This window comes from Myxine glutinosa, chromosome 3, assembly GCF_964187855.1.
Source record: "Myxine glutinosa chromosome 3, kmMyxGlut1.1, whole genome shotgun sequence".
NCBI lineage: Eukaryota > Metazoa > Chordata > Myxini > Myxiniformes > Myxinidae > Myxine > Myxine glutinosa.
In genome coordinates this window covers 158,221,134-158,237,531 of record NC_136263.1, presented here as the reverse complement: position 1 = coordinate 158,237,531, position 16,398 = coordinate 158,221,134, and the positions used below count along the sequence as shown (strand labels likewise).

The 16,398-nt window shown below is 41.7% G+C and overlaps 1 protein-coding gene across 1 annotated transcript in view; it reads right to left on the bottom strand.

The window, feature by feature from the left end:
* RTCA (RNA 3'-terminal phosphate cyclase) overlaps positions 1-16,398 on the bottom strand; it is a 70,834-nt gene that overhangs the window by 16,031 nt on the left and 38,405 nt on the right. The window contains exons 5-8 of the mRNA XM_068109911.2: positions 13,778-13,836; positions 12,628-12,769; positions 9,704-9,828; positions 6,851-6,909 (exon numbers count right to left, since the gene is read on the bottom strand). Coding sequence (XP_067966012.1) covers positions 6,851-6,909; positions 9,704-9,828; positions 12,628-12,769; positions 13,778-13,836 — 385 coding nt within the window. The remainder of the gene's footprint in view (positions 1-6,850; positions 6,910-9,703; positions 9,829-12,627; positions 12,770-13,777; positions 13,837-16,398) is intronic.

Below are 16,398 nucleotides of genomic sequence, written 5' to 3'. Positions count from 1 at the left end.
TAATAAAGTTAAATGGAGTGACGTTGCAATCAGTGAGTTGTATACGAAGAGATAAAAGGATGGCATTGACTTCGAGACGGTACGTGATAGTTGGCTGCGGCTGGCTGATGCTACGTTTTTTTTTCTAAGTGCCATGGATGCTGATGGACATAATAAAGGTATCGGCTGATCTCTCATCGTAATATTACCCGATGGAAATGAACTGTTTCTTTGTTTGTCATTTCCTGTGCAATAATGTCAAATTGATAAGTCAGACATCCTTTTCTATGGACAGCTGCTCTCCTTTTCGATGGCATCGTCTATTGATATGCATGTTCTTCTTTCATATAATTTTACACATTCACAATCAGTATTTCAACTCTTGCAGACATTGGAAAGGAAGTTGACTCACAGGCCAACTCTCTGGCTCAATCACAGGCCGACGCACAGGCGATGTAATTGTGAGTAGCATTTTTGCACAAGTGTAAATTGATCTTTCTTCCTAACTCTTACTCGGACAAGCAAATCCCCTATGCCATCCATAATGGTACACTCTATCCATACACCACATCCTCCCTTCCGTGGATGTTCCACGGGTTTCGGCTAGTTATTAGTAACTCCCAACCGCAACCAGGTCGACTCCATATGATGAGTGGATACCAGAGATAACGTTACCGTGTGGCAGGCGGTGCTTATCGCTCCCAGAAAGGTGCAGCAGCAGCTGTATGGGACACCTTGCTGGCGGTTCTCCACTGATGATATGAAGGTCGCATAGTGACTGATATATATATATATATACAGTGAAACCTTGACTTACGAGTTTAATTCGTTCTGTGACCGAGCTCGTAACTCAATTTGCTCGTTTCTCAAATTAAATTTCCCCATTAAAATGAATTGAAATGCTATTAATCCGTTCCAGCCCCCCAAAAACCACACCAATTTTTTTTGAAATATATATATATAAATATCTCGCGCTTTATATTTCACCTGTATGCAGCATACAAGTTGGCAGGATGGCCTGGACTGGAGGTACGCACACTTGACTCTAAATCTGTCCAGCCTGGGTTTGAATCCCGACCCAGCTATAACCTGTCATGTCGGTGTTTCACAGGCAGGGTGATTCATCAATGTGTGTACCGCTAAACTGGGCGCCCCGTTTGCGTCCCATTAGTTGTTGGATGTTAAGGATCTCACCGTGTCTTCCACAAAGAGAAGGCGAGCTATCGCCGGCACTCTGAACAAGTTGTGGCCTGGCATGCTCTTCTCCTCTGCCGTTATATACGTCCTCCTCGGCATCTTTTTCCAGAAGAGCCCTGTCTCGTCACAGTTGAAGATTTGCTGGGGGATGTATCCTTCGGCTTCTATCAGTTTGGCAAAATTTATAATAAAATCTTCAGCTGCCTTCACATCCGAGCTTGCTGCCTCACCATGCCTGATGGAGTGAATGCCGGTCCTCTTCTTAAAATTATCAAACTATCCCCGACTGGCTTTGAATGACTCTTCCGATGCCTCGTCCGTTGATGTTCCCGCCGTCTGCTGCACCAAATCCCCGTAAATGTCTCGTGCCTTCTCACAGATGATGCTCTCGGTCACGGTATCTCCTGCGAGCTGCTTCTCCGTCAACCACACAAACAACAACTTCTCCATCTCTTCATGGACAGAGGTCCGGAGCTTTGAAATAATCGTAACGCCCTTGGCTGGCGTTATAGCCTTTATCGACTCCTTCTGCTTCAAAATCGTACATATCGTAGAAGTACTACGATCGTACTGCCTCGCCAAGTCGACAACACGCACACCTCGCTCATATTTTTCGACGATTACGTGTTTTATATCCAAGCTCGCTCGCTCGTAACTCAGATCTCGGCTCGCATCACAAAGCAAAAAATCGACCGAGCGACGGCTCGTATCTCGGAAAACTCGTAAGTTGGTGCACTCGTAAGTCAAGGTTTCACTGTATATATATATATATATATATATATATATATATATATATATATATATATATATATATATATATATATATATATATATATATATATATATATATATATATATATATGTACAGTCATCCCTCGCTATATCGCGGTTCACTTTTCGCGGATTCGGTACATCGCGGTTTTTTCTCGCTAGTATATGTAAAATTATATCGCGGATTTTTCGCTATATCGCGGGATTTTGCGGTATAAATGTATTTTTATATACTATTATTTTAAATATTTTTGTGGTAAAATAAGCATTTTCTAGCCTAAAAAATTAAAAAACGTAAAGAAATAAGAAAAATACAGTATTTAAAACATATTACAAGAAATAAAATACTGTACATAGTGTACAGTAGAAGGGTAGACAAAGAGTCGTGCGTATGGAAAACGCCAGTACATTCATCATCGTCATCACCTTCATCGTCATCAGTACTGCACAGCTAATTCATCATCATCTTCATCACGCAAGTTGTAGTATTGAAGAGCCGGGGCTCTTGCTTGATACGGACGAAATGACGGGCAAGACACAAACTCGTCCGAGAAGATATTTATTCTCAAAACCAACTCGGGAACACTGAAAAGCCCATTTATCGGGCTGCATTATAAAGCACAACCAGAAACCGAAAGCCACGCCTCTCAAGCGTGGCGTGCTTCGGTGAATCGGTGGTCACGTGATCAACAGGTGTAGCTGATTATACCCGCAAAGCGCGGCACGCTTTAGCGGTCACGTGACCAGCCACTCTCGCGCCGGGAATCCCCGCCGGTGACGTCACCGGCTGGAGCAAGGAGATTCTGATGCTGGTCTTGCTTGGGGAACCCATGGGTAGCTACAGTATCTTCAATGGTGAGTACCCATTAGAATTTTATATGTTGTTAAAATTACGTATGTTTAAGAGTGTAAAAAGTGTTTAAGAGTATAGGAAGTGTTTATAAGAGTATGGGAAAGGTTAATAAGAGTGTGGGGAGTTCATAATGCTTTAAAATATATATTAAAAAAAAATATATATATGGTCGCTACTTCGCAGATTTTCGTTTATCGCGGGGGGTTCTGGAACGTAACCCCCCGCGATAAACGAGGGTTCACTGTATATATATATATATATATATATATATATATATATATATATATATATATATATATACAGTGGAACCTTGACTTACGAGTTTAATTCGTTCTGTGACCGAGCTCGTAACTCAATTTGCTCGTTTCTCAAATCAAATTTCCCCATTAGAATGCATTGAAATGCTATTAATCCGTTCCAGCCCGCCAAAAACCACACCAATTTTTTTTTAAATATGCAGTATATATAAAAATATCTCGCGCTTTATATTTCACCTGTATGCAGCATACAAGTTGGCAGGATGGCCTGGACTGGAGGTACGCACACTTGACTCTAAACTGTCCAGCCTGGGTTTGAATCCCGACCCAGCTATAACTGTCATGTCGGTGTTTCACAGGCAGGGTGATTCATCAATGTGTGTACCGCTAAACTGGGCGCCCCGTTTGCGTCCCATTAGTTGTTGGATGTTAAGAATCTCACCGTGTCTTCCACAAAGAGAAGGCGAGCTATCGCCGGCACTCTGAACAAGTTGTGGCCTGGCATGCTCTTCTCCTCTGCCGTTATATACGTCCTCCTCGGCATCTTTTTCCAGAAGAGCCCTGTCTCGTCACAGTTGAAGATTTGCTGGGGGATGTATCGTTCGGCTTCTATCAGTTCGGCAAAAGTTATAATAAAATCTTCAGCTGCCTTCACATCTGCCTCACCAAGTCGACAACACGCACACCTCGCTCATGTTTTTCGACGATTGCGTGTTTTATATCCAAGCACATCATCCTCTTCTTCTTCTCAGTACTGCCCTTGGCACTCAATTACTTAGGACCCATGGTTAAAACTAAGAAATTTTCCAAAATAACCAACATGCGAAAACAAAACAGCAGCGATATACGGCAGATATGCTTGCACGGCAAGATAACCATGTGACCGGAACCCACCTGGTGGCGGCTGGCGTAAGCTCCAAAATAACCAACATGCAAAAACAAAACAGCAGCGATATACGGCAGATATGCTTGCACGGCAAGATAACCACGTGACCGGAACCCACCTGGTGGCGGCTGGCGTAAGCTCCAAAATAACCAACATGCAAAAACAAAACAGCAGCGATATACGGCAGATATGCTTGCACGGCAAGATAACCACGTGACCGGAACCCACCTGGTGGCGGCTGGCGTAAGCTCCAAAATAACCAACATGCAAAAACAAAACAGCAGCGATATACGGCAGATATGCTTGCACGGCAAGATAACCACGTGACCGGAACCCACCTGGTGGCGGCTGGCGTAAGCTCGTAACTCAGATCTCGGCTCGCATCTCAAAGCAATAAACCGCCCGAGCGACGGCTCGTATCTCGGAAAACTCGTAAGTTGGTGCACTCGTAAGTCAAGGTTCCACTGTATATATATATATATATATATATATATATATATATATATATATATATATATATATATATATATATATATATATATATATATATATATATACATATATATACACAAAGAATTAAGTTAAGCACCCCCACCGTTTTTTTACAACCTCGCACGTTACAAGTTTGTTGTCGTCAAAACAGTGTAATATACCCATGATATTGCTATATTTTCTGGAGAAGTGATATTATGGTCACATAAAAACATAACAATCATGCCGTTTTCAATATTTTATTCTGAATAATTTAAGGTGAAATTTTTTGGGAATTTTAGGCATATTTTCACCTCAATTTAAGTATGGAGCTATAGGTCCATCACGGACAGTGTGGATGACGTTTATGTTTTCTAACGTACAGTCATTGTTCTGAGAAGACCTCTAGCGATCTTTGCGTCAATAACGTGTGTAGGACCCACGTGATCGGATCACTGACTCAACCAATCACTTTTTTTCACTTTGATCACTCAATTTCATCAATGGATAATTGCTAATGTCATACCAATCATTATTTGATCTCACATACCTTAGAATATATGCCAATGTATACATATACACAAAGAATATATATTAGGGGGTGCTTACCTTAATTCGTTGTGTAGGGGTGCTTAACTTAATTCTTTGTGTATATATATATATATATATATATATATATATATATATATATATATATATATATATATATATATATATGTATGTATGTATATATATATATATATATAAAACATTATCTAGCCTGGGCTGTACAAGCCTACGTGGGGAACTTCGTTGGTGCAACAAGGGTTCAACCCCTTAGCTGGGCATTCAATAAGACTTCAAGGCATGGTTTGCCAGCTCAACGCTTTGGGAGAGTATACTACATGTTGATGAAGGCCAGTGAGCCAGAAACACATCTTTCCATAGATTCCCTCCAAATATGTGGGCTAGCACTGCCAAAAAAGGCTTCCAAAGCTATAATAGGCTGATTCATACTGTGGGTTGCAATGTAGCAGCAGATAGTGATTTTAGCAGCAAGTTCCAATAACGTTTTTTTTGTACGATTCAATATCCTCGCAAACCGTGTAATCGATGCCAAAATATGGCGGATGCATGGCACTAACTTATTTATTGGTCAGGACCCTTGGGCAAAGTGTGGGTGTGGCATGTGGTTTACAGTCACTTTTCCTATGAAGCAGTATTATTTGATGTACAATTAGCAAGGAAAAAATATTTACTCACAAATTGCCTCCGCCACCGAAGGTTAAGTTTTCACCCGTCTGTTTTGTCCATTTGTTTTGCACATGTCACACATGTGTGTGTCTGCATGTTTAACAGGATATCTCAAAAAGTTGTGGATGTATTGGGAAGAAATTTGATGGAGAGGTTGGGAATGTGACAAATACTAAATGATTAGATTTTCGTGAAGATCTGGATTTTAGAAAATATTTAAGTAATTCTTCATCATTGGGAGATAGGGCAAAAAACGATACATAGCACGACATCTCAATAAGTTGTGGACGGATTCGGACAGAACTTGGTGGACACGTTGAGTGTGTGACGAGGAAGAATTGATTCAATTTTGGTGAATATTCGAATGCGGATCTGCAGATATTATTAAAAGTGAATCTTCACTATTGAGCGATATGGCAAAAAAAAAGATATATAGCATGATATCTCAAAAAGTTATGGACGAAACTTTGTAGACAGGTTGGTTGTTTGGACAAGGACAAATCGACTCGATTATGGTTACGGTCGGATCCAGATCTGACCTATCAGTTGAACACAAAATGTAAACTGTTCAGCCTGGTGGAGGTATTCTCTCTCACATGTGCTGTTCTAGTTATAGATACTCTTATATAAAATAATTAAAATGTTGGCATTTCTTGGAAGTCTGAGCATCTCAACCCGATAACTTTTTGAAAACCAGGTGGGGTTGACTCAGCCTGTAATCCTTCTGAGGTCGGCAAAATGAGTACCAGCTGACTGGGAATGGGGGGATATTGCATCAGCGGCACATCCATGCCCCCACAAGATGATGCAACCAAGCAGCTGCACACGAACCACCACCTCCACCTTTTTGAATGGACGATGTTCAATTATAGGATAACATTATAGGATAGAAAGAAACAGTATAGCATACAAATTTCCATAAACATTAATGGCTGTGTTATTCGTATGAAAGATTTCAGTTCACGAGTGTATGTGAAAAAAAAGAAGAAAAAAAAAAAAAGGTCGTCCAACAGCATGGACATAGTAATATTGTGATCTGCATATATCAATCACTTGCTTCATGTGCACCTCAAAAAAACATTATGTTCATGAATCAATAACTCATAAAATAGGGTAATTTTTTGTGATTTTATAAACTGTCCAAAATTGCCTTTTAATAGCCTGTATTGCCAGATGAAAAAAAAAAGGAATAATTCATCTCACCTCTTTTACCCAGTGCCGAACCAGCAAGTAAGCACCCTGTGCTCGTCTCAGCCACAACACTAAAATTGGATTAAAAAAAGATAATCACCGTTTATGGAAACTGAAAACACAGCAACACATGTACAAACTAGAACAGCACTCGGTACAGAGCATACCTCTGCCAGGCTCAACATTTTATGTTTTCTATCCCACTGATCGGCCGGATCTGGATTCGGACCAGACCCAAAATCTAATCGCCTTGTTCTTGTCACCGACCCAACCCATCTACCAAGTTGTCATAAACTGTCCATAACTTTTTAAAACATTGTGCTATACTGTACATCGTTTTTGGCCCCATCTCTCAATGGTGAAAAATCACTTTAAGATATAGAAAATTCCAGCATACGGATATTCACCAACATCTAATCAATTAGTCCTTGTCACACACCAGACATGACCATCAAGTTTTGTCCGAATCGTCCATAACTTTGTGAGATATCCTGCTACAGACATACAAACAGACAAACTAGTCCAGGAGCAAGGCCTGGAAAAAGGTCATCTTCAACCCACACCACATAAAAGGTTTGACTATATTATGTTAGGGCAACCCTTTTGGAACATTTATAGGGTGAGTGTCACTCCAGATTGTGGTATAGGTTTTTTTTCCTACAGGCCATTTTGTATGGTGGGGGTTAACAATGATAAATTTGTCTAAAATAGGGTTATCATCTGAAAGTCAGTTCCTAATGCAATTATTTTATCATATTAATGGCATATATGTAATCAGACATGGCCAGAGCATGCAGTCTGCAGACTCCTCACTCTCTGCAAACCTGGACAAAATCACAGACTGGTCAAAGAAGTGTAACATGTCTTTCAATCCTGACAAATCTCACACTCTTACTATGTCTCTCTGTAAAGACCGACTGAAAAACCCTCCCATCTACTTTCTGAATAATCCTCTCCAAGAAGTTCTGTCACTCAAGCTTTTGGGTCTCACTATCTGCCATGATCTTTCCTGGGAAAACCACATTTCCAAGCTGGCCTCCAAAGCCAGTCGCCGACTGGGCATCCTCCGTTGTGCGAAGTCCTTCCTTGGCACACCTGAGGTCCTCTCCACATACAAGGCTTTCATCCGCAGCTCAATGGAATACTGTTCTCCCCTCTGGGCCGGTGCTCCTGCCTCACACCCAGCTCTTCTTCACGCTGTTGAAACCAAAGCTTTCAGAATCATTGGAATCTCCTGCGATGAAGCTAACTCCAAGGGCCTCTCACTCACTCACCGCAGGCAGGTTGGTGGTCTTTCTGTCTTCTACCGACTCCTATCTGAACTAGCCCCCCAGCTCTATCTGTGCTCTTTCCCCCAAATATTCCTACAGGTCACACAAGATCTGCCAATAACCCTCTTTGGTGATATTGCCAAAATCAAGACTCTCTGCTCACCTTCACTCCTCTTTAATCCCGGCTCTGGAACAAACTCCCTCACTCTCTTCAATCCCACTCATCCCTCCAGGTCTTTAAAACAGCTGTTCACCACCATCTCTCATCTTCCCCCATCCAAAACCTTTATCTCTTCTACCCCCGTTAATTCACCCCAGATCCACTTTTTTTGAAATCCTGACTTCTTTCTTTCCTGGAAGTTCTAGCAGTGTCCATGTGTTTTATACCTTTCCCACCCCACCTCCCCACCCCCCCGCCTTCCCATGCCTCCCCCCCCCAAGCCCTCTCCCTTCCACAGATCTTCCGTTGTCCCTGTCCTCTGCTGTTGTACTTGTGTGCTTCCCTTTCTCTCCCCATCTTGTCTCCCGCTTCCTTTATTGTATGTTTTGTGAGTCGGTTTTTTTTTTTTCGTGATTTATGTTAGCTCTTACACGAGCCTCGATCTTGTATCCCAAAAAAAAAAAAAAAAAAAAAAAAATAGTCGGCTATAAAACTGACCCAATATGTAGGATAAATATGTGAGACATGCATGCATACGGAGAGACAAACGCTGTAAACACAGGAACCAAACATTTACGCTGTAAAAAAAAAAATCGTTTGTTTAATCATGAGTTTTCCAGTTCTAAAAGCCTCTGCGAATTTGAAGAAGAGGAAGAAGTGCTAATGTATGGTTTATTTACACAGCAGTTTGAACGGAAACATTTATTATTCTACGAAGTAGAAACCCTTTAGAGGGACACGGAACAAGCATACAAAATTATATATACAGTAGTGATATTTTGCGAAGCAATAGAAAAATACATAAAACTACACAGAATGAGCTTACAAACAATAACAACCACAGCCACGAAAACAATTGAGTGTAATAAAAGATCCTTATTTTCACGTGTTTCACTTCATGTGTTTCACATGTTTGTTTGTGTTTCACACTGAACAAAACACATAAAAGTAGAGCATGCAGATTGTGATACATGACAGGTTCAACGATGTGTCCGGCCTGAACAGCATAAGAATCAAAATGGCAGTGTGTGGAGTCAGCCATCGTACCGCCGTAATGACATCACATCACCCCTGTCATGTGACTAGTTCCTCGGCTCTGATTGGTGTACGTTTGAGGGGACATACATACATACATACATATGGATAGACAAACTGTTATAGATGGCCTTGCCGTATGGGTTTCACTATAAAAATAACTATTTTTTTTTAAAAGAGACAAGATATTCAAAGTTCAAAACCCAAATGCAGACAGGATATCCAGAATTGCATCCCTTTCCAAAGAGTCCGATTCAATATGTCATATCTCTTGATAGTACTACTCAGATTTACCGCATTCAAACCCAGGTGAGACAACTCAGTGGTGAGCGCTCTACAAATAATCTATACCACTGCTCTGACATCTCCCTTTACCATACGCAAGGTGCATTAACATACATGAGGCCATTGCCATTTCCAAATGCCGCACCCCGAGGCTCCTGTATTGGCTTAACCTCTAGTGGCACCCCAGGAAACTCTGCTCGTAGCCGCTGTGTTGCCGCACCAGCCATGACTTGGGCAACCTAGTCATTATTAACAACAGAGACACACAGTCACATAATTTGCAAACAATGTTAATGAAGTCACTAGTTTGGAAATCTAGGTAGCAAAAATTAAAAAGATATCCTTCAGCACTTCTCTTTGCTGAAGCAACATATAAGAGAAACGCCAAATCTTCAAAAATTTTCACAGTTCGAGATTATTATGAACGAAAGAATGCAGCCTTTTACTCCATCCTTTTTTTCTTTTCTTTTTTGTATACAGAATCGAGGCTTGTGTAAGAGCCAACACATTGAACATGAAAACATGCACAGACACATAAAACATGCAATGAAGGGAGCGGGAGACAAGAGGGGGAGAGAGGGAAGCACAAAAGCACAACAACAGAAGAGAAAAGAGACGTCGGTAGATCTGTGGAAGGGGGAGGGCTGGGGGAGGAGGGAGGGGTACACGGGAGAAAGCAAATGAACACTTCTAGGAATTTCAGGAAGTTGGGGATTTAAAAAGGCGGATTTGGGGTGTTTTAACAGGGGTAGAAAAGATCAAGGTTTTGGATGGGGGAAGATAAGAGATGGTGGTGAACAGCTGTTTTAAAGACCTGGATGGAGGAGAAGGATTGAAGAGAGTGTGGGAGTTTGTTCCAGAGGCAGGAGAAAAGAGGAATGAAGGAGTGAATGTGAGCAGAGAGTTTTGATTTTGGCAGTTTCACCAGAAGAGGGTTGCTGGCAGATCTTGTGCGTCCTGCAGGAATATTTGGGGGACAGAGCACAGACAGAACAGGAGGAGCAAGGCCGGAGAGGAGTCATTAGAAGACAGAAAGACCACCTACCTGCCTGCGGTGAGAGAGAGAAAAGCCCTCAGAATCAGCTTCATCGCTGGAGATTCCAATGATTCTGAATGCTTTGGTTTCAACCGCGTGAAGCCGAGCTCGGTGTGAGGCAGGAGCACCAGCCCAGAGGGGAGAGCAGTATTCCATTGAGCTGCGGATGAAAGCTATGTATGTGGCGAGGAGCTCAAAAGTGTCCAGAAAGGACTTCGCACGACAGATTTTTCCTTCTACCCTGACAAGTGCCCCAGTCCCTGCTGATGATAAACATCCCCATAACATGATGCAGTCACCACCAGAAAGACCACCACCCAGTCCCTGCTGATGATAAACATCCCCATAACATGATGCAGTCACCACCATGTTTCAAAGTATGGATGGTGTTTTTCGGGTGATGTGCTGTGTTGGGTTTGTGGCAAACATAACATTTTGCATTTCGGCCAAAACAGTCCATCTTGGTTTCGTCAGACCACAAAACGTTTCACCACATGGCTTCAGAATCTCCATAGTGGTGTTTATGCATACCTCAAACAGGACTCAAGGTGGGTTTTTTGAGCAATGGCTTCCTTCTTGCCACTCTACCATACAGGTCAGACCTGTGGAGTGCTTGGGATATTGATGTCACATGCACACAGTGACCAGTCTTTGCCATAAAGGCCTGTAGCTCTTTCGAAGATGCCATTGGCCTATTGGTGGCCTCTCTGACAAGTCTCCTTGCTTGGCCATCCAGTTTGGAAGGACGGCCTGATCTAAGAAGGGTCTTGGTGGTACCATACGTCTTTCACTTCTCAATGATTGTCTTGACTGTGCTCCAAGGGATATTCAAGGCCTTTGACATATACAGTCACGTATTTCAAAAAAAGTAAATACACCCCATGTAAAGTTTTGACTTTTTCAACATATTTCAACATACAGCTATTTGATCTTCATTTCAACAATATTGGTAGATAAAGGTGATATAATATAACAAATATCATGAAACATTTACATTTTGTAGTCCATTGTATAATTTAAATAAGCATAAATGCAAATTTCGCATGTGGAAAAAGTAAGTACACCCCCACATTTATCACTACTTCAAATACCTAAAATTAGAATCAGGTGCACCAACTCGGGTGCAAATGATTAGAACATCGTTAGAGAGGATCTTGGAGGAACCTGTCTTATTTAAACTTCAGACATTTAGTTTGGTTTGCTCTTTGTTGTTGAAGTGTGTGGCGTCACCATGCCGAGATCAAAAGAGCTCTCTGAGGCCTTCAGAAAAGGTTATAGATGCCTTCGAGCCTGGGAAGGGATTTAAAAAGATCTCCAAACAATTTGAAATCGATCATTCGACTGTCCGGAAGATCATCTACAAGTGGAGAAGATTCCAAACAACTGCCAACTTGTTCAGGCGAGGCCGCCCCAGCAAGTTCAGCCCAAGAGCAGACCGCAAGATGCTGAAAGAAGTCTCTAAGAACCCCAGAATGTCATCACGGCTGGATGCGAATCCGGATCTTCACCAAAATCTAATCATTTCGTCCTTGTCACATACGCTACCTCTGCCAAATTTCGTCCAAATCCGTCCATAACTTTTTCAGATATCTTGTTCACAAACAGACAGGGTTGAAAACATAACCTCCATCCACCTTTGGTGGCGGAGGTAACAACAGCAGCAGCAGCAATGTCAAGCACTTGTAGACCTGTGACATGTCGCAGGTAAAAATGGGAGCCAAGTTCATCCTGATTGTATCCCATGTCACATTAAATGTAACCTAGCCATTTTTAGCTGCATACTTCAAAGGTTGAACTATTTTGCCAATTTAAAATGCAAATTGCTCATCTGTTTTATCATCACAATGTTTTACACTGACCTTTCACACAAAACTATCAACTTCAAGGAAAATTATAATTTGAAATCACTTCCAAGCATATGGTGGTTACAAATGAGTTTCATTACTTCATATCTTGTCAAAACAATAAACTGTCTAAACACTCCAAATATGTATATTTTTACCTTGAAAGGTAGAGATCCAGCAACAAATGCCCTCCCGAAGATCTTGGTCACATCACCTCGCTCTGTTAGCATGATGGGTTTTATCGTACCGATAGGGCTGACTTTGACCACCACCTCCCCTCCTCCTTTGGGATAGTAGCCTCTAGAGCAAAAGGATCATTTGCACACGGCCAATAAAGCAAAGACTTATCAAAGCAAGTCTAAAAATAGATTCCTTCTTTAATACAATTCTAGAATTGTTTTTGCAATTCAGAAAAAAAAAAATTCAAGACACCAAGAAAACACATGCTTCACCGCTTTGTGGAACTGCCAAAATGAGTCATGGCCACTTATTGCTGGACCCGTATAAACATCGATTAATTATGCATTGTAATTACTTACACTTTATCATTTTCCAATATGCACCTTCGTGAATACAGTCAAGGCTCATGGAAGAGTTTCAACCCTGAACGGATCACAATGCAACAGAACAAAATGAACAGGAGACAGAGGGGGGGTGGCGGGGGACACCGACAGCAGGGTTTAGAGAAGGAGGAAACACCAAGAGCAGGAGTTGAAAGGCAAACTAGAGGGAGAATAAAACAAACAATGTGGGGAGCAATGAGATATAGGGAAGTATGCATGAGGTGGACAAGATGGACACAGAGGCAAACTCTAGGAGAGAAAAACTGGAAATTTGGTAGGAGCTGGGCTTGGGGATGGGGGAGAGTTTAACAGGTGTAGAAAATATCATGGTTTTGGAATGGGAATGATCTCAGATGGTGGTGAACAGCTGTTTTGAAGAGCTTGATGCAAGAGAGATTTAAGATGTTATGGAAGCAGGTGGGGGGAAAAAGAGGAACAAATGAGAGGAGTTGAGTAGTGATTCTTGTTCAGTCGGCCTTCTCCTCAAGAAGGACAATGTGTGATATTTAACGTCCACCAACTAATGCCGGGAGACAGGACGCCCATTATAAAGCCCATCTGAGGGACACCACGCACATTGAAGAATCAGCATACAACAACTACCGAGGGGAAACAACGGGAAGACAGTTTATATCTGGGTGGAGATTTGAACACAGGCTAGACAGCTCAGAATTGAAAGAATGTATACCTCGAGGCCACGTTTCTAGCCCAAGCAAAAGAGGATTTATAAAAAATAGAGACTGACCTTCGTTTCACATTGCAGTCGAACTTCACTCCAAATTTCTCTGCAATTGGCTTGAATACCTGAAAAATGACATGTTTTTCAGTAATTCTGACACAATGACAAACCCCACCAATTATAAATGGTAGAGGAAGAGGAGAAGAAGATTTAAAGAGTAAAATTGATACTTTTGATAGATTATCATTATTATATTATTATTTATTTATTAAATGTAATCATTTGAGGCCGTAACTAATTACCTCCGCCACATCAGGTGGGAGGGGGTTAGGTTTTCACCCCGTCTGTTTGTCTGCGAACAGGATATCTCAAAGAGTTTGGACAGATTTGGACGAAATTTAGTGGAGAGGTTGTTTGTGTGACAGAAGAAACGATAAAATTTTGGTGAAGAACTGAATTCGGATGCACATACTAAAATTTTAAAAAGTAATTATTTACCATTGCGAGATCATCTGACCAAAAACGATATATAGAACGAGCAGAAGCCGGTGGTAAAAAACACCATAATAGAAAAGCCTTACCGTATTATTACCCTGTGCTCGCAAAGCGAAAAGCGTGGTTAAGCATTTGGGCTACGTACGTGTGCCCGTGTCTGCATGTTTAAAATTCATTTTCTCGGCAACCGTTGGTCCAAATCCGTTTTGGACACGAAATTTTACCATTGGAGCGCCTCCGCCTGTAGAAATGTTTTATTCAGAATTATGACGTCATAGGTCACGTGGTACTGACGCCATCTTGGAAAAACGTTACACCTCTATATCTCCCAAACCGCTCAATGGAAAAAATGGAAAACATGGCTCATTGTCAAGTACTCCCCATGGGGAATAAGATAGGTTAATGATGATGTGTCTGATGTCAACTGAGTGGCGTGCTGATGAGGAGGGGTGTCGTTGAAGCTGAAGGGAAAGGTGTATGCTGCATGTGTGAGAAGGGTTATTATTTATGGGAGCGAGACATGGGTCATGAATGTAGAGCAGCAACGAAGGCTGGAAAGGGTGGAAATGCGAATGGTTCGGTGGATGTGCGGAGTATCGTTGAGAGAGAGGAAGACAAATAATGAATTGCGAAAGATGATGGGAATAGAGCCTGTGATTGATGCTGTGAAGAGGAACAGGTTGAGATGGTTTGGTCATGTGTTGAGGAAGGATGAAAGTGACTGGTTGAGAAGAGTGATGGAAATGAATGTAGAAGGAAGTAGAGGACGGGGAAGACCGAGAAAGCCTTGGCTAAAGATGCTGGAAGAAGAAATGCGGGCAAGGGGGTTAAACAAGGGGAGATGCAGAAAATAGGGCAAAATGGAGAAGATTGTCATGGGGAGTTGGGGACCGCAAGGCTAACCCCCGCTCTAGCAGGAAAAATGGCCTTAAAATGCATGTTGTTGTTGTTGTTGTAATGATGATGTCATCGGTGCCTTAATTATGATGTCATAATTTGACAAGTACAACGCTTGATCTGATCAGTATGAAAAAGAAAAAAAATCCTCTGCAACTGTTAGTCCAATTAGCATGAAATTTTCAGAATGAGCGGCTCCTCCTGTGGAAATTTAAAAATGATAATTATAACGTCATAGGTCACGTGGTACAGGCACCATCTTGGAAAAATCGAAAAAAAGTTGTACCTCTATATCTCCGAAACTGCTGTATGGAAAAAATTGAAACGTGGCTCATTGTAAATAACTCCATATGGGGAATAGGTGTTATTAACGATGACGTCATTGGTGCCATAATTATGACATCACAAGTCAACATGGACAACGCTTAGTCTGATCAGTTTGAAATTTATTGAGCATGATCTATGCAACAATTATATTAGAGAATATAAATTTATGATGTCATCGCTCACGCGGTCTGGCAGCCATATTGGATCAAAAAGAAAAGAAACGTTCAAAAACAGAAGAGTTGGCTCACACCAAGTTGACTGTGCACTGCGCAGGGTAAGTATTCTATGAATATCATCGAGTTATATAGAAGGAGAAGAGAATATCAGACACCCTCCCCCCCCCCGGAGAAGCAAAGTTTGCTACGACATCGTACACTGTTGTTCAGCACACTAACAACGGGGTGTGAAGAGTGTGGTTAATGTGAGCGTGGTCGCACTCACTCACTCTGGAGAAGCAAAGTTGGTGTTCTTAGCAATGTGGCAGGGGGAGGGGGTGGGTGGGGGAGGGGGGAGGGGTTGGAGGGAGGGCGGATGGGTCAGAGTTGTGTGGGGGCCGTCGGGGAAAAAGCATCTAGCTCCATAAGACTCAACACCTTTGCGTATATTATTTATATCTAATTTATACTTGTATTGAAGTTTGGTCAAAATCCCATCACTGGTTCACAAGGCAGCATGTTAACAAATTTTTAACGAACTGGACTTCTGTCCTTTGACCTCTTGACCCCATCATCCAATCCGTTTATCTTTACATCATTATATATACTTGGAGTTGGACCAAGTTGAACTTAGATCCCTTCAGCTTATTGAGGGAACAAAAACCTATCACGGAAAGACGGACAGTTGGACGGACAACCCGAAAACATAATGCCTCCAGCGACGTCGTCGGCAGAGGTACAAACAAATGGGGAAAAAAAAAGACATAAAAAATAAAAATAAAAATATAGCTAAGAAAGATTAATTATTGTATA